The sequence below is a fragment of the Erpetoichthys calabaricus genome, chromosome 1 (assembly GCF_900747795.2).
Source record: "Erpetoichthys calabaricus chromosome 1, fErpCal1.3, whole genome shotgun sequence".
NCBI lineage: Eukaryota > Metazoa > Chordata > Cladistia > Polypteriformes > Polypteridae > Erpetoichthys > Erpetoichthys calabaricus.
The window spans coordinates 292846061-292870221 of record NC_041394.2 but is presented as its reverse complement, the minus strand read 5'-3'; the positions used below and the strand labels follow the sequence as shown (position 1 = coordinate 292870221).

At 41.0% G+C, this 24161-nt stretch overlaps 1 protein-coding gene across 4 annotated transcripts in view; it reads left to right on the top strand.

The window, feature by feature from the left end:
• The window catches only part of anks1b (ankyrin repeat and sterile alpha motif domain containing 1B), a 1280504-nt gene that overhangs the window by 1111533 nt on the left and 144810 nt on the right, over window positions 1-24161 (top strand). For all 4 annotated transcript variants that reach the window (XM_028816795.2, XM_051924626.1, XM_051924632.1 and 1 more), the window contains one exon: window positions 12077-12175. In XM_028816795.2, the coding sequence (XP_028672628.2) occupies window positions 12077-12175 (99 nt within the window). The remainder of the gene's footprint in view (window positions 1-12076; window positions 12176-24161) is intronic.

Here is a 24161-nt window from a genome sequence, read left to right as displayed (position 1 = left end):
ATTTCTGTTACTATGCCTTTCATAGGAATTGTTCATTAAGGCCATTCATCTATCCATTTTCTAACCCACTTACTTAGTTCAGGGTTGTACAGACCAAATGCTAATTGAGCAGTATTAGGTACAAGACAGGAACACACCTTGGATGGGATGCCGGTCAGTTCTAGGGCAAATTTAAACACATACTCAGACTCAACCATACGCTATGGGACCTATCCAGAATCTCCTCTTAGGCCAAATCATTTAAAATGGAACTGTGAACACAATAGTTTGAATATATTTCCCCGTACTGCATGCCTTTTTCTGTGTGGCCTGTAATGTTCTGATATTGGATGGTTTCCAAAAGTATTCCAAGGTGACCACTGTGCACTTGTCATGTTAAATGGCCTGGTTTAATTTTAATACCATTTTCTCTCACTGCAATATCTCATTTATCCACAATGGCAGGGAAAAAAATACAGTGTAATTGGTTTTGCAATAATTTTTTTGTGTCACATAAGTGCCATTACCATTCTTTTAACATTTAAATGATAAATGGCCTAATTAGGACTGGGATTAAACAGTCAGTTAAATTTAGAAATTCAGCCATAACATGATGGGTCCGTCTTCCTTTTTATCCCCTGTGTTCATCTTCCCTGCTTTATTGCTTATGGAGGTGAACCATTTTTCTTATCTTATTTTTCTTGTCTTACATAGAGAGAGAACAATTCCACCCCCAAATTTGAATTTCTCTCCTCCTGTCCTTCCCTTTTGTGTAACCTACACACCCCTTATGCAATTAAATGTGGCTTTGTTTTCTTTTTGTGTATTTATTTAAATATTTATTTATGTGTGCACAGTGGTTAGCGTGCCTGCCTCATGGCTACTGTGTCCATTCATCATCAGTGTGGAGTTTACTCCTTTTCTACATGTCTGTGTGGGTTTCCTGTCTAAATTTGTGCAGGTTAGGTTAACTGGCAATTTCAAATTGGCCCTGTTTGACTGCAGGTATATGCGCGGGTGGACTAGCACTATGGATGGTTTTACTTCCTGCCTTGTACCCTATGCTGCTGGGATAGGCTTTGGTCCACAGTGACTCTGAATTAGATCAAAACGGTCTGAGGATTTAAAGCTGTTTAATTATTTTTATAATGATCCTAAACAATTTATTTATAAGTATACTTTAGTGCTGTTTGCTGATGATGGGAATATCCTTTTGCGTGGAGACATGGTGGAGTTTATGACAATTTGAGGGAAGCTCCTCCCCACAAAGAATATCACTAGAGGGAAAAAATAGCTGTCAGGTTCAGAGCTGATGGATGCAAAATGTAAGTAGTTAGAAGTGCCACAGCTTTTCATATGACACATGTTCCTGACAGTGGGACAATAAGACTGCACATTGCCCACAAGAGGGAAGCTAAATCAGGCAATAGCAAATGAAAGTCTGTTGTTTTATATGCTGAGGGTCAATATACCTTCTGCAGCCTTCGTCTGTTTCAGTCTCCAATAAACTATACAGCCGATTAAAACCTGTTACTAAAGTGAAATATGTGCTTAGAGGTTATGCACATGTGAGAGAACTTTTAATTCTCTTTAATCTTCATTATAAAAAGTCCACAGTCAACAAACCATACGTTAGCCTGAACCGGAGGCTCAATAAAAGCTTGCATTTGCATAATGGGAAGTCTAAACTTTATAGAGCAGCTTGTTCGGCTATAGTGTTATCTGTCCTGCTGCATCTCTTTGAGATTATTGGGGTGGTGGTGTTTTAAGGACAGATGCTCTCTGTTCACAGAGCAAAGTTACTATTGACATCTCTTACCATCACTGCAGTTGTAACTATAGTGTTTATTATTTAGCATGTCACCAAATGAAGATTATTTGCTGGTCTACAAGCAAGAAATGCGTGGGTTCTTTATGAAGCTTGTTTTCCTAGTGTATATGCGGCCATGGACGTAGATTACTCAGAACACCAGTTTGATTGACACATATAAATAACACTCCCACTGAAGAACATGCAAAAAGTCACACAATGAGTTAAAGTGCAAAACAAATTGGAAAGATCTTGCACTCTGGGTGAGAGCAAGCAAAAAATAGAAAATGGCCAACCATTGACTGATCTCACTTACTTCAGTTTTAAGAATTGTGGAAAGGCAGCACAAATCCTGGTACCAGTAGTAGCAAAGGAGCGAGCAGCACCTGGACAGAAGTGCCAGTCCGTCTCTAACATTCAGCCAGTTAGTTTGTTTTGTTGTAGGAAAACCTGACCACATACACATACATGGTGGAGAAAAATCTACATGATCACAAGAACAACATTCATCCATCCATTATCCAACCTACTATATCCTAACTACAGGGTCACAGGGGTCTGCTGGAGCCAATCCCAGCCAACACAGGGCGCAAGGCAGGAAACAAACCACGGGCAGGGTGCCAGTCCACCGCAGAAGAAGAACATGTAAAACTCAAAATTTACATTTTGACCAAGCTGAAATTTAAAGAAGTCTGCAGTAGTAAGGCACCATCACTCACAATTGATCCACAATGTTGTCTTGGAAAATTAAAAAGTTGTGGTCAGATCAAAACAAATGAAAAAAAATGTAAAGTTGATTCTGACTCTCATGATGCTGCTCTTCTGTGACACTGTTATTTGTCTGAGTACTTTTGCTGTCTGCTGCTCTCATGATCAAGTACATTAAACTGATTATTCTGTTTCAGGTTAATTAGAGGTCTGGGCCCAAGGGTTTAAGGGCGAGATGTCAGCAATATTATCATTCAGTGACCGCTGTAATCAATAAGGGTTAGTGCCCCTGTCAATTTAGAACATTCTTCCATTCATTTAATGAATCTGCAATTTTTCAGGATGGGGTTCTGGTGAGTCTGTGACCATTCTAACATAAGCCATTGTCTGACATTTACATGCATTCACTCATATCACATTAACCAATACATCCAACAGCATGTCCTCTGTATATAAGAAAGAAACTGGAATACCCAGAGAATGCAATCTATGCAGGAATCAAACTGGGAGTTCAGGTAATCTAAGGTGGCAGTGGAGTATTATCCACTACACAATTGTGCAGCTACTGTTTAAATGATGTCTTATCCTCAATAGTTATACAAGGCATTAGAGATTATACTGTTGTCTCAAATGATTAACTGACACGCAATAAATGATTTGGTGAACTAGATGTTCCAAAACTGGTTAGGAAGTTTTTCCTGTTCCTGCTGCTTGCTTACCCCCATGACAATAAAGTCATTGAAGCTGGTTTGAAAACAGGTGGTTCCCTGTCTATGATGGGGTTTTTCTCTGTAACTAGGACTTCTGGAATTAGAATAAACAGGTTCAGAAAAATTGAAAAATGGAAACATTTATGTAATTTATTACTATTTTTTGTTTAGCGTTTCTATAAAAACAGTGAAAATTTTATGCTTGCAAGCATTTATTCAACCAAAAATGAACAACTATTCTACTTCTGATAGTGAAAAAAGTAAGACCACCTTGACTCTAATAACTGGTATTGCCCCTTTGGCATAGACAACCTCGACTACTTATTTTCTATAACTATTATTGATTAGGAGGAAGTTTTTCCTTCTCCTCCATACAGAATTCTTTCAGCTGTGCAATTTTTGAGGGGTGTCTTGCATACCCAGTCTGTTTCAAACCCCCAAACCTCCACCACCATCCCCTGTATCTCAATGGAATTCAGATCTAGACTTTGATTTGCCAATTTCAGAACCCTCCATTTTTTTTGGTAGATTTATTGGTATGTTTAGGGTCATTGTCATGTTACGAGGTCCACTTTTGGCTGAGCTTTAATCTTCTGACAGATGGTACGCCTTATCCACAAGCATCCTCTTGTAAATTGAAAAAATCATTTTGAACTCTGTGGTGGTGAGCTGCCCAGATCCTGATGTAGTCAAGAGTCTCCAACCCATAACATTTCCATGACCATGGTTTACAGTTGGTATCAGTCTCTTCTGTTCAAATTCTGTCTTTGGTTTTCACCAAACATGTCTTCATGTGGCCAATTAACTCTAACTTTTCCTTGTCTGTCCAGAACGCATTGTTCCCTAAGTGTTCATGGTCAAACTTGCCCTGATGTTCATTCTTGATTGCAAAGGTTTCCTCCTTCCATGCGGATCTAATTTGTACAGACTCTTTCTAATGGTAGACTCATTCACTTTGACATCAACAGTGGCAAGAGATTGTAATTCCTGTCATGAAATTCCCAGGTTCTTTGAGACTTTCAGCATCTTGCATTCTATTCTAGGGCTGAACTTGCTGGTTCAGCCTGGCATGGACGAGTTTGTTAGAAATCTTCTCCACTTGTAGATGATCTTCCAGACTGTGGAGTCCCTTTTTAAATTCCTTCCCAGACTCCTAAGAATCTATAACCTTGTCTCTGAAGGCATCAAAAAGCTCTGTTGATCTTTGCTGTGATCGTCATTATGCTGAAGGGGGTTTGATTCTGGGTCAAATGCTCTATCCAGTTCCTTGGCAACTTTTCCATTTCCAATATGGGTCCCCCTCACTGCTTTGTTAATCTGCTTATATAATTATGTGACATGATTTACACAGTAAAAACTCTGAAAAGAGTTTTGCTGTGCTTTGCAGCGGTACACGGCTCTCCAACTATACAACACGCACACGCAGGTAATCCTCCCATAAACATAATCTTAACAATAGTGAAAGTTTCTTTCATAAGAACAATACACAAGGTATACCTTGAAATGGGCGAGTTGAGAAAGATGCAAATGTCTAGGTATGTCACATTACATGACTGAGTGTAATGCGGAGGCCATAAAACATCATCAGATATATGCAATTTGATAGGCTCAATAACGGAGCTGAGCTATGAAGGTCTGCAACTAGACCCTATTGGATTTGATAATGTTTTGTCAACCACGTGGTACACAGGTTGCTATACAGTCGTCCTTATATCTGGTACGTCCACTTTATGATCCTAGTTGATCTAGTCTGTGGGAGCTGTTGCAAAGGTGAGCAGTTGTCAGTTAGTAGGCTGTTAAACAGCTGAAATGTTTGTACATTTCAACAGCAAAGAGCAAACCAAACTAAATGTCTGAGGTTTAAAAAAGATGGGTTCCTCTCTAATGTTGTTCTAACCATTTGCCCTGTAGATGAATATGCAAAACCTTGTGAAACTTTGGGCTATAATTAGGCTGTTTGGAAACAAAGAGTCATGGAAAGCCATTCGTGTTTTTATGTCACAGTGGAGCAGGCTTGAGGTAGAGTAGTGAACAGTGGAGAAGTGGAAACATGAGGATGAAGCTAAATAGTAAAGAAATTTCAAACTTACAGTAAATGTGAAGCAACACTAATAGAAAGGGTACCTTGGTGGTATAGTGGTTAGTGTCATTACCACATAGCTCTGGGCAGCCCGGCCATCTTCTGCTTGTGTTTTCTCAGGATATCTTGGGTTCCTGACGCATCTTAGGAGACGTAAATGTTAGGATTATTTGCAACTCTGCACTGGCCCAGTGAGCAAGCGAGTGAGTGATTGAGTGTGTGAATGTATGTTGCTGCGTCCTGACCCCCCTTCCTGGGATGACTTTTACTATCCGGTTCTTCGACTCTTTCAGACCCTGAAATGGATTTAGCAGATGTATTATTTAATGTAAAATATCTGTAATATTTGTATAAAAAAAATTGTGCTTTAAAATATTTTATTAAATAACTCCTACACATTTCAGTTAATTTAATTGGTACCTGGATAGGCTCCAAGATCCTGTAATATCGAAAATTCACTAATTGTTCTTTTAACAAAAAAATTTCAGGTTAGGTTTCTGCGTTTAGCTCATCTGTGTTACTCAAATAACTTACAAGAAATGTTTAAATGGGAAGGGGATTTATGGTATATTGTTTAAGTCATGTTTTTTTTTCAATTAAGCAAATAATTAAAATGTTGTTTTATTTGAAATTGCAATTTACTCATTAAGCAAACAGAGCATTTTTATTTAAACAGTTAAGATCACTTCACTACCAACAGTAACCTATAGAATATACAGAAGTAGAAGGTACTCTTTCCATTTAAAGACAGTGTGATTTTATATTTAAATCAAAAAATCTAAATATTTATTTAAAAAAACAAACTTAAATGCCAATGGTAGCCCATAAATAACAAATACATAAACTAACTTCAAGTTGCAACTTCCCATAAAAATGAACCAGATCAGAAATGCAATCAGACATTTAAAAATATGTAAGGCAAGAAGATGTAGATATAGTTGGTGATGCCAATTATATAAAAGCAGAGAGCATTAAATTAGCAAAGCACTGGGGCGAATGTGTTTTAAATGAGTCCACAAATTGCTCATATTTGACAACTGAACAACTAATGTTTTGAAGCAATGCAATCAAAAAGCCGTATTTAAGTTTCTGACTCTCTTTTGTTATTTGGTTTGAAACTGAACTTATTCCAAACAGAAGAAGTTACTTTTGGCTTATCGTTAATGTCACACCTTTTTATAATTCTCACATAAGATCACTGACAGGACCGTGTATTTTCTTCCAATTGTACATAGTCTATTCAGGCAGTGCCGGTGATGCCTTTTACTGACAATAGTGACTATAAACCTACTAGGGGGCTCCGCCCCCTGCTCGCTTCGCTCGCCAACCCCTGGCGTTGGGGCATGACAAAGAGTGAGATGTATGATTTAGATATAGTACAGTGTGCAGGTTTGGATGATGCGTATAGAAATAAAAAATAGAGTGTCTGGCATAGAGTAATGTTTTATTGGAATATTTCTTTGTATACAACATTAGTAGTAAAGATGGTGTCTTGTCCTTGAATGAGTCTTCCTTGGCATGGATCATTTATAATTTTAACTTTAACGTCAGATGAACGTCTTGTTCTTTGTCCTTTATCAAGACCAAAGCAATAGTAGTTGCCGCTATACCTTCTGCATTTGCTTTTGTATTGGCCTCCTTTTCAACTTAATGTAGCATTTTTATAGACTTAGCTAATGGGTGATTGTTTATGACATGAGAGACGTTTCTCATTATAAGGTCTGTGCATTGTTTGTTTTCAGGAAGGTTCATTCGTTGATAGATTGCCTCATCTGGATCTAGGATGTAGATTTGTGCATATTTGCGTTGTTGATTTGTTTCAGGGTGCACTGTTCCAATGCGATGCAATATTTGTCCACATATGCGAAAGCAGTATGGGCCATTGCCTTTTGGTGGCTTGATATGTACTCCGGTAGATGCAAAAGCAAATGAACTATTGTAGGATCTAATGCAGTTCATAAAGTTTTTACTTTCAGGCACATCGTTAGTTAGAAGCTTCTGTAGATATTCAGGATATGAATGTAAAGGAGTCAGTCTAATCTGCCCCTTTTGACAACAACGTGTAAATTCATTATTTGTATTGCCAGTTGTTTCTTCTGGGAAGTTAAGTGAATGACAATGATTGCAAATGACATTCATTAATCCAAATGAATTTTCCTCAATAGTGGATTCATTGTTGAAGGCGTTTTCAGCCATTTGGCTTAAGCGTTTAACATGTGTCTGGCGTTGATGTCCGCTACGTGCATGTTTTGCTTTTGGCGTTTGAGTGCCGCGTTGTTGCATGTCCAGTATTTGTGACGCGCTATTTTTTTCTTTTAATTTATTCGCCTCCGCTTTGCGCAAAGTCCGTTTCAGTCTACGTCGTGCATTGTTTGTATCGAGCCTTGTCCGTTTTTGTATGTCGGTCATTTGAGCTTTCTCCTTTTGGAGTCTTGCTTTCTTGCGCTTTGTAGACGTCTGCGTTCATTTAATTTTTCTCTTCGCTCCCTTTTTTGGATGTCTGAGACGCGAGCTCTTTCGTTTTGAAATCGTGCTTGTTTCGATGCAGCACTTTGAGACGCGCGCTGTATTTGTCTACGTTCATTGTGTCTGTCCATTTGGGCACGTCTCTGTAACGGTGTTACTTGTGCTTTGCGTTTTTTGATCCGCGACATTTTTTCTCCCAGAGTTTCAGAAGCGCGTTTTATGCTCCGCCGTCTATTTTGTTGTTTCTTTCGTGTTCGTGTGTTTGTTCCTGTCATCCTTTCCGAATCGTTTTGTACCCGTGACCGTGTATTCATGACTTGTTTCTTTCTCAGCATGCGAAATATGGATAAGTAATAAGGAGGATCGCACTCACTGTTAATATGTTTCCTTTTCTGCAGTTGAACGGTTAATAGTGCTTTATTGTAAGGAGATCCACCAATGCTGACACCTATGCTGTCTAGTGTGAAGGTGTTGACGTTCACTTTAGAATATGTGGCTTTGGGTGTCACTTCTTATGGATGTGTGTGGGGGGGGGGGGGGGGGGGGGGTGAGGATTGTTGTTGCGCAAGCATCTTCTTTCTTTTTGTGTTCCTGTGTCTTGTTGAATCCACCTCTTTGTGTGTGTCCCGTCCCTTGCTTGTAGGGTCTGTGGGGTGGTTTTGTATTCTTTTTTTTGTGTTCCATGGGCTTGTTGAATCACTCTCTTGGTGTGTGTCCCGTCCGGTGCCTGTAGGGGGGGGGGGGGTGCCTTGCTGTTGTGTGCGAGCCTCTTTTTTTTTTTTTTTTTGGGTCTAGTTTCGTGTGCAATGTGTTTCGTGCTTTGCCTGCGTTTGACTACTTTTTTATGTGCCTTTTCCTTTTTTCGGTGCTCGTTGCGCCTCATTTCTTTGACTCCTTTTTTCTCTTTTTTCTGTGCTGACTCCTTTTTTCTGTGGTCTTGTCCGCCTCTCGCGGCCCCTCATCCGCCTCCCGCGGCCTCTTTTGTCCCCCTCTCTCGGCTCCTCATCCGCCTCTCGCGGACTCTTTTTGCGCCTGCGGCCCATGGCCGGATGTCCCTGCGTCCATCCGGTTTAGCATTCTCGGTTAGTAATATGGATGGGTTGTTTAGGGTTTTAGTATTTGTGTATTATTTATATCTGTGCATATTTTTGAAATTGACAGTTTATTCATAACCGCTTGATTACACTTACCAATACAACACAACATGTCAGACCTTAAAGGAGATGGGCTTTAGCAACAAAAGGTCACGCCGAGTCATTTTTCTTTTAGTTAAACAGAGGAAGATGAAGTGAGAGAGTATGTGATCACCAGCACTGAATGTCTGAACACTGGAAAAATATAGACTGAATCTTAATTTCTATTTTGACATGCAGACCGTATATAGACTGAATCTTAATTTCTATTTTGACATGCAGACGGTCCAGTTAGAATTTGGAGTAAACGGCATGAATCCACGGCTTCATCCTGCTTTATGTTGAGGATGTAGACAGGTAGTGGTAGTGGTGTGTTGAACGTGTTTTTGATACATATTAGGCCTCTTCACATCCATCCTTTGAATGCCACAGTATGCCTAACTAAGCATAGCGTCTAATCATGTTTATTTCTTTATTGCCAAAGTTTACCCTTTTTTTAAATTAAAACTTGTAATAATCATAAAAGACATACCATTTTACTAATGTGACAGTGACTTCACTTTACATCAGTGGCCTGCACAGTCTCCAGATCTCAAGTCAATAGATCACCTTTAGGATGAAGTCAAAGGAGGTTTGCAGCATCAGTGCTTGGTTAAAAAATACACAGGAAATGTGTGATGTTGTCAGATCAGTATGGACCAAAAGCTTTAAGTGATGTTCATAGTAACTTGCTGAATCCATAACTGAAGGAATTCAGGCTGTTTTGGAAGCAAAAATGAAACCTAGCTGGTACTAGACTGATGTACCTAATGAAGCGTCAACTGTGTATACAGTATATTATGTAGTAAGTCACATAGACTGCCACTTGCACTCTTCACCTTTGGTTGTTGCCCTTACCCATTTTTGTTTAATGATCCACTATTTCAGGCAACAGGATGAACATCATGCAAATCAGTTGTAAAAGTGCTTCCTGAATTAGACATTTTCTAAGGCGGCCAAGTACAATGCAATTATAAAAGTAAAAGAATGGAAGAACTCTTGCAAATGTCTTGAAAGAATGTCAAGCACTGAGTCTCCAACCATGGTTCTGGAATCTTCTCACTTAAGCTTTAATCATCCGTTTTATTGTTATTGTAACAAATGTACAACGAAATTAGGTGCAGTCCCTGCGGTGTCAAAATATAAAATTAAAAATTGCATTTTTTTTTTTATTTAGATGGCAATTTTCTCTTAAGTGACAAATAATAACTTAGAGCATGTTTACATGTTACTTACATGTTACACCTGCCATCATTTGTTCACCGTCTAGTGTAAAAAGCATAAATAGTATGGTGTTTTCCATAAATGTTTGTGTAGTATGTTTGCGAATCTACCTATTATTTTTTACTAGCATGTGTGTTATTGTACAGTACCTACAAATTTAAACTGACAATTTAGAAGTTAAAATGTTTGATGGAAAGTGTGTAATACAGTAGATACATCATGCCTAAAACCTAGTCTGTGAACACATATCAACATCTTACTTTTGTCCTTAGACAGACAAAAATGATGGACCATACGTAGAGCATCAGGTAATACACGTCAGTAATGTCAGCAAAGTGCGTACTGACTACATTTATAGTTATGTCAAGCCTAACAAAGTTCCCTGCTGCTACTTGTTTTTAAAAAAATGACACCTAAGATGACACCAGCTAGTCCCACAGTCTCTCTACACACCTCACAAATAGTCGTGGTAAAGTCAACACTAGCCCCGGTACATGATAGATTTAATACTGCATAGTTGATGAAAATGGCTTAATCTGCAGTATGAATAGTGTTCCCTGAATATTGTCTCAATCACATTTTGATGCATGGTTTTAACTTAAATTGCATAACAGGATGATGAAGTGGTCTGCTCAGTCCCCCAATGGCCTTCATTTGCTTTCCAATTCCTTAAAATAATGTACATTTTTAGGTATTCACTACCATCTGCAAATGATGGATTTTTCTTTTAATTCACTCCCACTGCTATTAATCAATTGTTTGCCTGTTTGTTTGCATTCTGCATTATTATACATTCAATGGCACTACTGTTTTAAAATAGCCGGTGATAAAATGTAAGCTCTCCAGCATAACCCCAAATTTCAAGAAAATTCTACTCACATTCTTGTGAGGCTCTAATAGAATGATAGGCATACACGTCTTTATTTATTGAGATAAAGGGAATAGATTGTATCCTACAGGAAACTCCGATCAAGACTAAAGTGACAAAGAAGAGCTACAAATATCAAATTACTTGGTTTAGTTTGTGAAGCAATTTAACACCAGGAGTACGCACAAATAAATACAAAGATTAATAAAAGCTTAGCTGTCGCACTGATTCTAGTCATGTACTGACATTTTGCCATCTAACCTAGGTGGCATGACTCCCCATTTGAGTAGCAGTAGCAGTTAAAAGATGTAATTCACACCTCTACTCTTATTGTCCAATTCTCTTGTTCACAGCCACCAACTATGTAAGTGAGCCTTCAGCTAGCATGCCATTTGACTCTAGGATGTATGGCATCTGGCAGCATGTGGACATTTAGACTTCACCCTGAGTTTTTTCCCTCAAAGTTCACATTGTCTTGTAATTCCACTCCATCACAAGCCTTGTCATTTCAATAACATTCACATAAAAACTCTTGTGCAGTTTAACCTTTGTTGTAAGTTGCAGGGCTGGGCCCTTTCTGTGTGTGTCCTCTTCTTATCCCAGCTATCTTGGGTAATTACACTGGCTTCCTGCTATTCCCCCAGTAAACATCTCCTGAGATGGTTCCCTTGAGGTATCTACTCCTAAAGCACATTTGCACCACTGGCAAACCATAAATATTCATACTGGCTTTTACAAGATTTCAAATGTCACCAATGTACTATAGGTTACTGTGCCATAATTATGCCCCCATCCTCCATTCAAACACCAGTTATGGCTTGCTAACCAGAGAACTCACTGTTGTGCATACAATTTATGCAATTTATCTGCCATCACATAATGTTTGTGATGATTTATAAAAAAAAAATACCTGCACATTATGGAGCCCCAGAGCTTTCATTGCACCTGCTGCTTTCTGCCACAGCTATAATCCTTCAGCATGGGGCAAGAGAGAATCAGGCTGGAAATAAAGCTGAGGATCAGGAAACTAATGTTTTTTCACACTCTGTTTTGTTTCAGGGAAGCAATGTTGTTGAAGATCAAGATCTTCTAGAAATTGGGATTCTTAATTCAGCACACAGGCAAAGGCTTCTACAGGCGATTCGACTTCTTCCGAGGGTAAATTCAATTTGAAAACATGACAATTTTGTTGCAAATCAGCATGAAATGAAATGCCATGTTGGAATTAGCGTTATTGTTGGAATTTTTAGCTTCATCTTAATAAACAAACTAAAATATCATCTTGTAGCCACTAAAACCAACGTATTTCTAGAAAAATGCATAAGTGTTTGCAACTGCATCATACTTAGATTCATTCCAACATTATTAAGAAGTGATGTACACTGTCACCTCATATTAATAATCAAACTAAAATATCACCTTTTAGTTACTAAAAAGGTAACTTTTTTTTTTCTGGAAAACTAGATACAATATTTGTAACTACCACATACTTGCTCTGATTTTAACATGGCATTTTCAAGTAGTGATCTACTCTTCTTTCAGAGGTCACAGTTCTGAGATGGCTGTGCTATCTTGTATATTTATTATTTATGTATTATTTATTAATCAAATAATTGATAATATTAATTACTTGTATATTTATTAAAACATGGTACGGTACAAAATGGATTTTAAATGTTTTAAGATGAAACTTGCATTACATTTCCATGTGACTCCAAAGCTACTGAAGAAAATGCTTAGCCTGTATCCACGGCAACGGCATACATCCTGTTCCAATTAATAAAGGTGATTGCCAATGCACTAGTCAGATGTGGTGCTTGAAATAATAGGCAGCAAATTATGTGGCCAAGCACTAGAGATTCTGAGCATCATTTTTGTTTATTATTATTTCCCTTTTGTTCTTTTTGTTGCTCAAAGTGTAATGAAAATTTTTCAAGTACATAAGAAAAATATTTTATACATGATATTTATGAAGAAGACAATATACATGGTTTAACAGTAGTACTAGGGTGTTGTACCGTGTTAGCCATTATGAATGTAGAGAAAAGCCAAGCAAAATGACACCTTTTATTGGCTAACTAGAAAGATTACAATATGCAAGCTTTCGAGGCAACTCAGGCCCCTTCTTCAGGCAAGATGTAATCTTACCATTACATCTTGCCTGAAGAAGGGGCCTGAGTTGCCTCGAAAGCTTGCATATTGTAATCTTTCTAGTTAGCCAATAAAAGGTGTCATTTTGCTTGGCTTTTCTCTACATGGTTTAACAGGTAAACTAAGACTTTTTTTAATGTATTTATTAGCATAAAATGTTATTACTAACAAGTTCTGAATTTGCATGTCAATTGTGTGGACATTTTGCCTTTAGGTAGTGTGATATGCAGCCCGGACACAGACAGACGGACACCGTATTCAAGTCCACCACACATTTATTATTCACCATATTTACAATAAAGTGCCCAACCCAGTGCACAAAGCACCAATCACCCCTTAAAGTCTTGGCCACACAACAATGCCTTTCACAGTCTCTTTGGTCCGCCTCCACTCCTCTCCAACACGCTTCGTCTTCTTCCTCCCGACTCTCGTTTCTCACTGGAGGGAGGCGGCCCCTTTTATGTGCCCCGGATGGGCTCCAGGTGCATCCTCAGGACTTCCGTAGCCACACCCCTGTGTGGCGGAAGCTCCCAAGGAGAAGCCGGAAGTCCACCGGGTGCCCTCAAGTCTTTTCCCCCCAGCACTTCCCGGTGTGGCGGAAGTACTGAGGGCCAATGTTCCCAAGGCATCGGGGTGCCCCCTGGCGGTGACCACGGGCCCCTACAGGGTTGAGCTTCTAAGCTCCATACCCGTGGTCCCCAAAGCCACCAGGGAGGACGCCCCCTTGTGTCCTGGAGGAGGCACAAGCCCTCCTCCACTCCTCCTAGGCGTCCTGGCCGGGCATGGACACCCGCCGGGCACCACAGTGCCCCATCGCCAGCGAAGACCCGTTGGTCCGAGCGACACACCCCGTTAGGGCGGCTCAACCCCGAAGAGGGTCCAACTCTCCGTCCAGGGTCCAATCCAGCACCCTGGAACTCTCTTCTTCGGCACCCCCTCCGAGATCTCCTCGCCCCTCTGCTCAGTGCCGCTCGTGCCTTCGCAGCCTCCGCTGGTTGAGAGGCTGCCCCATCGCCAGCGAAGTGTCGTCCGGCCAGACGGTCCATCTGATGAGGGACGGCTTCCCACGAAGCAGGTCCTACTGCTTGTCCCGGGCCCCATCCTGCAACAGATAGAAACACAGGGGCAGAGCCGCTGCCTGGACACCCTTCTCTGTTGTCCCTTTGTGCCACGTACTGGCAGCGCTCCCCCCTTTTACAAGGACCCCGGAACTTGCCTGTTCGGAACCTTTTCCGTGGGTTGCATGTCCCTCTAGCTGACGGGACCGCCTGCTTTTCTCTCCCTTCCACTGGCTCTGGAGAGTGGCCCTTAACTGGACGTGCGCACCCAGCAGCACATCCTTTCCTGTTGGAGGAATCGGCACTCAGCCCTCGATCCCTCCTTTCCCTCTTGGACGCCCTGACGGTTTGAGTCTGCGCATGACAAACGTGCAGCCCCATTCCCATCTGCGTCCATGCAGAGCGACGGGAGACTGCCGCGGGCTCGGGGCGTCGGGCGCTAGGACCCAGGGCACTTGTCAGCCCCTGTCCGCCCGGTTCTCTCACTGTTACTCCCCTCACCACGCGCGCAGCCTGCCCCGCAGTATCCACTGTCGGAGACCTACCGACATGGTCCCGATCACTGAAATCACGGTCCCCATCGGTAGGATCTCCCTTTTTATGTACGGAGGCGGTCCATTGTCGCAGTGACATCAGGGTCGCGGCCGCCTTCATCTCCAGCTCCTGCAATCGCCCTCGGAGGACGCGTAACACCTGAAATAACGACACTGCGGGTTGGAGGCATTCCTCCAACTCACACAGCGCCGCGAGCAAAGACAGATTGCCAGTCGGCGGTTGCCTTACCTTTTTTTCAGGCAAATCCGCCGGCTGCTCTCTGGGGGTCCTTCCAACCGGCCCCGTCGGGTCCTTTCTCAGCCCGGAATTGACATTCCTTGTGCCCGCCTCCATCCAATCAGTGGCGGACACGTCAGACACACCGCCCAATCCCGAGCCAGTCTCTGGGAGCGGCTTCCGGTCCGCGGCCATTTTGGCTCTGTTTCCTCGTCTCCTGATGCGGCGACGTGCCTTCCTGGTTTCCAGCAGCGGCTGCTGCTTATCGAGCTGCAGCGGCTCCTCTCTCGTGGCACTGCTTACTGCCACCTCTGCGCCGTCGACAACCTGAGGCACGGCTTCCCGTTGCCACTGACGCAGTCCCAGGTAGTCCCTGCCTGCAGCACAAAAGGTAAACTTGCCCCCACGGGGCCTATCGCCATTTGGCAGGGTACTCACCTCCTGGGACTCGCCTTCCTGTCTCGCCGTCCTCACCGCGCTGCCGAACCGGCCGTCGTCGGCGACAGTGTGCCTGCTGGAGCCCGCTGCACTCCGGCAACGTCCTTGTTCTTCTCCCCGCACCAGGAGAACATGGCCATTTAAGGAACCGGTAGCGAACCCTGAGGTGAATCGCTCACGCGGGGTTGTGCCTGCGTCGCTCCCGCGGCGCGTGTGGGGGTGCTGCTGCTGCGCCGGGCTGCTCACAGAATGTTTGTTAAATACAGGTCCACACCTTGTGCCAGGTGCAGCCTCCTGCCGACTACGCCACTGTGATATGCAGCCCGGACACAGACAGACGGACACCGTATTCAAGTCCACCACACGTTTATTATTCACCATATTTACAATAAAGTGCCCAACCCAGTGCACAAAGCACCAATCACCCCTTAAAGTCTTGGCCACACAACAATGCCTTTCACAGTCTCTTTGGTCCGCCTCCACTCCTCTCCAACACGCTTCGTCTTCTTCCTCCCGACTCTCGCTCCTCACTGGAGGGAGGCGGCCCCTTTTATATGCCCCGGATGGGCTCCAGGTGCATCCTCAGGACTTCCGTAGCCACACCCCTGTGTGGTGGAAGCTCCCAAGGAGAAGCCGGAAGTCCACCGGGTGCCCTCAAGTCTCTTCCCCCCAGCACTTCCCGGTGTGGCGGAAGTACTGAGGGCCAATGTTCCCAAGGCATCGGGGCGCCCCCTGGCGGTGACCACGGGCCCCTACAGGGTTGAGCTTCTAAGCTCCATACCCGTGGTCCCCAAAGCCACCAGGGAGGACGCCCCCTCGTGTCCTGGAGGAGGCACAAACCCTCCTCCACTCCTCTTAGGCGTCCCGGCCGGGCATGGACACCCGCCGGGCACCACAGTAGGTTATTTTTGTTGTTAATAATTTGTTACTTACATCATTTTCACATAATTTTTAATATGTAATAAGTACAAGAGGGGGGTGCCCATTTCAGTCTCTCTAACTTCTTGGTGGTGAGCATCTAGTTTATCACCTTTGTTAAAACACAAATTGATTGATCAAAGAAGTGGAGGTATCCTAGCAGACCTACTCTTGCTAGTTAAGTGTGTAACAAATAAGATAATTAAATGTATATTTAAGTAAGTGGGCTATCAGGGGTAACATAACCATGAAGATGGATCAGAAACTAATTAAGAACTGAACGAATGTTTGGCCAAAGAAATTTAATGTAAATAAATATAAAGGTTTTGCTTTAGAAAGATTAATTAGATATAATTACCCAGTGGTGGATTGCAAATAACATGTAAACCTTATGAAAATGACTTGAGGCTCCCATGAGACTCATGTCTGTGTACAATGTACAGAAGTGATTAGAAAGGCTAATACAATGTTAGGTTGTAAAGCTCTCCAGAGTCCTGCGCAGGTCTCTTCTTAAAGCACCACATGTGAGTCATACCTTCATAGAACAGCACATTATAGGGAGAAAGGATTATTGAATTTTCAATAATAATTTCAAATATGGCTAATCCATATTACTAAACGAGAATGGTAAACCGGATATGGATGCAGGGACCTGCCCGTGGACACAAAAGACATAGTGCGCAAGTGCCACACAAAGCCCCCCCCCCCCCGAGTGAAACGGGAGAGACTACGCACGTGCGCAGGCGCCACACAAAGCCCAACCCCACCACCGAACAACCCCCCGCACCACAGCAAAACGGGAGAGACTACGAACCGTCAGAGTAGGAAACAAAGTAAAACGTCATAAAGAAGTTAAAGAACAGGGACAAACACATGGGGAGCAGGTTACAGAACAAAGCCCCCCTCCCCAGAGTAAAACGAGAGAGACTACGAACCGTCTGACATGCCGCAAGCAGGATAAAGCGAAGTCAGAAATAAAACACAGAGTAGGAAACAAAGTAAAACTTTATAAAGGGATTAAAGAACGGGGACGAACACATGGAGAGCGGGTTACAGATGATGAAAAATGGAATGCAACAGCTTCAAAAAAACCTAGGCACGAAACACATGCACACCGAATAATTAATGAACGCAGGCGCCTACAACGTTCGTCTGAAATGCCGCAGACCAGGCAGGAACTGCTCCAAAAAGAAAGAGCTCGACTAAACGAGATACGAAGTGAAACGGGAAACACTACAGAGTCCGCACTGCTCCACAATGCACCGCATAATAGTTCGGAAAGAGCTTCGTAGTAACAGTGGGGAGACCCAGAGTGACACGGGCGAACGCTCTGTATTAAACATACGTCATCCTCACACGTCCAAACTATATAGCGTAGCTGAATCACATTACAGTGATGCATTATTAACAGTACGATAAACATCACAGTATCGCAAACAAATGAAAATTATTACTCGAAAAAGGGAAAATATATTCACCACGGACCAGGTGTCATTGAAACAAAAGCAGAATAAAGCGAGATCAGAAATGAAAGACAGAGTAGAAAGCAAAGTAAAACGTCATAAACAGGTTAAACGAGGGGGCCAAACACATGGACAGCAGGTTACAGATAATGAAGACCGGAATTCAAAAGCTTCAAAAACAAAAGCTCGACTGACCGAGATACAAACTGAAACGGGAAACACTACGGGGTCCGCAGTAGTCCACAATGCACCGCATAATAGTATGGACGGAGCTCCTTATTAACAGTGGGGGTCCCCAGAGTGATACGGGCGAACGCTCCGTATTAAACGTGCGTCGTCCTCACACGTGGCTGCCCAGCAGGCACGGGTTCAAAACGCCGGGGGTAGGCGAGCGAAGCGAGCAGGGGGTGGAGCCCCCTTATACTTTTAATAATGTATTGGACCACAAATAATGTATTTAAAGACAGAAGCATTTACAAAAAAAAATTTAAAAAATCAATGTCCATTAAATAACCTGTGCGTCTTCGCTGCTCAGAAAACCAGTTTTAGGTCATAACTGTTAGCTGAAAATGAATATCCACTGATTGTACAACCCAAAGCAGTCACTGCTTTAAGAACTGCGATCTGACTCCACTCATGTTTATTACCAGTGACTCAGTATCGCAATACCCATTTGTAAATTACTACTTAGTTTGGGAAACGGTGTTCGGTCAAATCAGAGCATACATTTACACAATCGAATTTCAAAATCGAGGTTTACCTCACATGCATTTATTGGTTACTTTGCAAAATAAATTATTAACTGCTGATGATGTAGATCGCTTTGTCTGTGCTGAAATTCCAAACAGAGAAACCTATCCTGAAATATGGTACAAAGTCCTTAAACATATGTCTCACTGACCTCATTTAAAAGATTTAGTATGCTGGGACGCAAAAGAGAAAAAGTGTTAAAAGAAATTAAAGCATTTGTTCAATCAACAGATAAGACTAAGGCTGGCTTTCCAGATTATCGCCAAAGAGATAATTGTCACGAACAACATTATCATGGAAAGAAAGATGGTAAAATTGTGATGATCGATAATTCAATGATTTTACCATATAGCCCGTATTTGCTCAAACGATTCAATTGTCATATTAATGTCGAGTATTGTGCATCAGAAATGAGTATTAAGTACATCTACAAGTACATTCATAAAGGGCACGACAGAGTGCGCGTAGCTTTATCCAAAGAACAGTCTCAGGACGAAATTCAAGCATATTTAGATACTTGGTTACGTCAGTGCAATGGAAAGCGGGTGGCATTTAATGGAATTGCCAAAGCACGGTCGAAGTCATTCTGTTGAATTATTAACAATTCATTTACCAGGTCAGAATATGATTCACTTTAAAGAGGGCGAAGAAGCAGAAACTTTAAAGGTAGCGAAAAATAGAAATACAAAATTAATGGCTTATTTTGAACTTAATAAAACAGATGTAAATGCAAAAACATGGCAGAAACAAAAAGGTGTGTGTATGTGTATATGTATGTATATGTACAGTTAGGTCCATAAATATTTGGACAGAGAAAACTTTTTTTTAATTTTGGTTCTGTACATTACCACAATGAATTTTAAATGAAACAACTCAGATGCAGTTGAAGTGCCGACTTTCAGCTTTAATTCAGTGGGGTGAACAAAATGGTTACATAAAAATGTGAGGCAACTAAAGCAATTTTTTAACACAATCCCTTCATTTCAGGGGCTCAAAAATAATTGGACATAAAATGTTCATTTCTAATATTTGGTTGAAAACCCTTTGCTGGCAATGACAGCCTGAAGTCTTGAACTCATGGACATCACCAGATGCTGGGTTTCCTCCTTTTTAATGCTCTGCCAGGCCTTTACTGCAGCGGCTTTCAGTTGCTGTTTGTTTGTGGGCCTTTCTGTCTGAAGTTTAGTCTTCAACAAGTGAAATGCATGCTCAATTGGGTTAAGATCAGGTGACTGACTTGGCCATTCAAAAATTTTCCACTTCTTTGCTTTAATAAACTTCTGGGTTGCTTTGGCTGTATAGAATTTTAATTATGCAGATGGATTTAAATGTAAAGTTTTGCTTCTAGAGGAATAATTGTCTCCAGTTTTCATGAGGTGCATTCAGCCCCCCTCTTCACAACAGCGCATAGCGCTGGAGGGGAATGGGGGTAGGGGTTGGCGAGCGAAGCGAGCAGGGGGCGGGGCCCCTTGTGTGTGTGTGTGTGTGCATGTGTGTGCGTGTGCGTGTGTGTGTATATATATATATATATATATATATATATACAGTGGTACCTCTGTATACATCCACTTTGGAATAAGTCCAACTTGGTATACGTCCTGTTTGAACGCGAAAAATTTTGCTTGGTATACAACCTTTGTTTGGAATACGACTCGCGTGCTAGAACACCGCGTGCTACCCTTGTTTACCTTTCTCGAGACAAAGCCAAGACTGCCTGTGGTATAGCGGGTCTGCGGCTTCAAAAAAAAAAAGGGCGAGGTTTTAAATCCGTATAGCCATGTCATTCTCGAAGGGCGCGATTGCACAACCGCGGGGAGTTAATGAGGTAGTTGGAGTAAATCGCACCTGCGTGTGGATGCAATCGTTCTCAATTGCTTCATTGGCTTCCTGCGGCGTGTGATTAAAGGAGGTTAAAGGACGGGAAAGAGCAGTCTTAGCAGGCACTCGACTCAGCAAGGTAAAGTGAGGTTAAATTTTCATTTATTTTCATTTATTTCATCTAATTGCTTTTGTATTTATGTATTTTAGTATTAAGCAGTGTTTACATTATTTTATACAACCCCATTAATGTATAATATGCCAATAACAATAGGATTTTTTTTCATTTCAAAATTCATTTGGTATAAGTCCTGTTTGGTATAAGTCGAAGGATCTGGAACGGATTAAGCACGTATACCGAGGTACCACTGTGTGTGTGTGTGTATATATACATATATATATATATATATATATATATATATATATATATATATATAATATATATATATATAATATATACTAGGGGGCTTCGCCCCTGCTCGCTTTGCTCGCCAACCTCTGTATTTGGTTTTCTGGATACACACTTTTAAGATTTTTTTTTCTTTGAATTGTTGCTATTTCATTAGTTTCACTTTTATTTCAGAACTTCTGTAAAAACAATATTTGTAATCTTGCGAGTCCCAATATGCTGAATCTTTTTAATGAGGTCAGGATAGGTTTCTCTGTTTGGAATTTCAGCACAGACAAAACGATCTACATCATCAGCATTTAATTATTTTTTTTTTTACAAAGTAAGTAGAGTTCTGCATTGGACTCCTGTCTGTAAAGTTGTGCTATTTTCCTCTCACAGTTCCAAAAGTAAATGGGGTTACCAAGGTGATACCCCAGCTTTTGTCTAGGTTTTTGTATAAGGGCTAGACAGAACGTTTTTGACTCCTGGGGTAAACTTATGTTTTTAAATAAGCAGACAGATAAATATATATATATTAACAAATTAACCAATAAATGCATGTGCTGTAAACTCCGTTTTTGAAATTCTCAAGATTCTTTATTTGTCACATGCATAGTTATACAGGACAACACGCAGTGAAATGCATCCTGATCCGCTTATCAAAAACTGTGCAAAGTTAGAAGAATATCAGTTAGATTAACAAAAAGTCATAGATTGAAAGATAACAGTATAGTAGAACATAATAAATAAGTAAAATTATGTGAATAAAGTAGAATTAAGTGTTAAGGTGCAATAGTGTAGTAATTATTGTGCAAAACCAAAGTTAGACTGGTGCATAGTTAATGAGGCAGTTTGTTTGTTTGCGCTACTGCGATCTTTACTTTTTTATATTTTCTAATTTTCCTACTTTCATATCCTTTAACTTTCTCCACATGTGTATAGCGCCGTTTTTTTTTTTTTTTGAGCCTTTCTAATTTCCCTGGTTTCATAGTCTCTAACCTGCTCTGCATATGTTTAGCGCCGTTTGTAAACATCTCTATGAAGTTCTACTTTGTCATTTTACTCACTGTCATTTATTTAAGAGCCGGATTAGACGTGCTTTTTTTTCAATTCCTCTTGTTACGGGCTGATAATTACTTTCCTTATTTTCTGAATTTGCACCTCAATTATTCTTTTTTGCTCTTTTTCCTGTCCAACCCATTTGAGTCTTTTTTCTCAGCGCTTTTCTTTCTTCTTCGTTTAATCGTCGACGTTTCATTTTTAGCCTATTCATTTCATTTCTACCGTATTGACCTTATACATTTTATATGCACTGAGCCTGGAGCTGTGTGTGCTGCATGACTACCTTTACACTACTGATTTGTTTTTTTTTATATTGCTTGTAAAGTAGGGTGTGTCTTGCAAGACTCTCATTCTGTGTTCCCGTGAGATGCACCGTGGCAGGTCTGTTTCGTCTCGTGGGTCTTTAAATTATCTTCTGAGAAAAATCACGTATCGTATACTATCAGGACAGGGGACAGGATCTCTTTTTATAATAGAGAGATATATGTATGGGGGCAGCACGGTGGCGCAGTGGTAGCACTGCTGCCTCGCAGTTAGGACACCTGGGTTCGCCTCCCGGGTCCTCCCTGCATGGAGTTTGCATGTTCTCCACGAGTCTGCGTGGGTTTCCTCCGGGTGCTCCGGTTTCCTCCCACAGTCCAAAGACATGCAGGTTAGGTGCATTGGCGATCCTAAATTGTCCCTAGTGTGTGCTTGGTGTGTGGGTATGTGTGCCCCATTGGTGGGCTGGCGCCCTGCCCAGGGTTTGTTTCCTGCCTTGCGCCCTATGTTGGCTGGGATTGGCTCCAGCAGACTCCCGTGACCCTGTGGTTGGGATATAGCAAGTTGGATAATGGATGGATGGATATATATTATATATATATATATATATATATATATATATATACACACACACACACATACACACACACATACACCTACACACACATAAATATACTCAATTGTATACAACTATCCAAGACAGGTAATAGAATAAATTTTAAAATAGTTGATATCTCTTGCCCTACATATACTGTACCTTCTTCAGGCAAGATGTAATCAAGAAGGGGCCTGAGTTGCCTCAAACGTTTGCATATTATAATCTTTTTTGTTAGCCAATAAAAGGTGTCATTTTGCTTGACTCCTCATTACATCCATAATGGCTAACACGGTACAACACACTATTTCTGTCCCGACCCAACCAGTACTTTTAAAATTTGGAGTTGCACCCAAAAACACCAAAAATAATAAGTAACTTAATGAAGGACTCTAAAGCCTTTTATGTAGACACACACACACACACACATCCTGGGATCCAATGTGTAGGTTTGATTTCCAAGAACAAATTACTAGGGGTTTATTGTGATTGTGAAATATGAAATATTAAGCATAGAATGGTGGAATTTAACATTTTTGAATAAAGCAATGTCCATCCATCCATTATCCAACCCGCTATATCCTAACTACAGGGTCACGGGGGTCTGCTGGAGCCAATCCCAGCCAACACAGGGCGCAAGGCAGGAAACAAACCCCGGGCAAGGCACCAGCCCACTGCAGATAAAGCAGTTATTTTTTTTAAATTGTGAATGTTTTACAGTAAGTCAAGTTGGTCTAGGCTGTTGCTTCAAAACAGATATGGGGATACGGATACAAGCTGGCTGATTAAAATTTCACAAATGTTAGAAAAGTTTTTTTTGCAGAGAATCATAAATACTGGGAATATAAGGAACCAATTGACATACCAATCAATGTAATTCAAATTTACACTGTAAGGTTCCTCAAATTTCAACTTTACATAATCATAGATTCACTTGGAGAAAGGAAATTGATGGGCTGTAATGGGCTAAATTGTAATTATTATCCAGAGCTTTTGTTTTATTTTTCTTCAGCTGAATAATATCAAGTCAATGTCCTGTTAACCTCCTATAATGCTGCAATTAATATGAAAAGATAGTGAATTAAAAGCAATTCATCTATTTCATCTACTCAAATTCCTAAATTATAGTTTCTCAACTGGCACCGTTAATGGCACCACTAATGTAAAATGTTCAAGGCTGTCAGAGTATAAATTAACCTTGAATTGTAATCATTCTATCGTTTGCTTTACACCGCAGAGATTTACTTTGTCAGGAAAGTACACAGTGTAGATTAAGTTTAATTTATTAAAGATTATTATAGAGGGTACCTTTTATAGTATTTAATTAAAAACCATATTTTTGTGAAGGCTGCAAATAACAATTTGAATGTGCAAGAGGAAAGATGAATTTATTGTATCCTTCTTTAGTACAATAAGCTTATTTTCCTACAGTTTCTTGCCCTCAAATTTCAGTTCTGAAAAGTTGAAT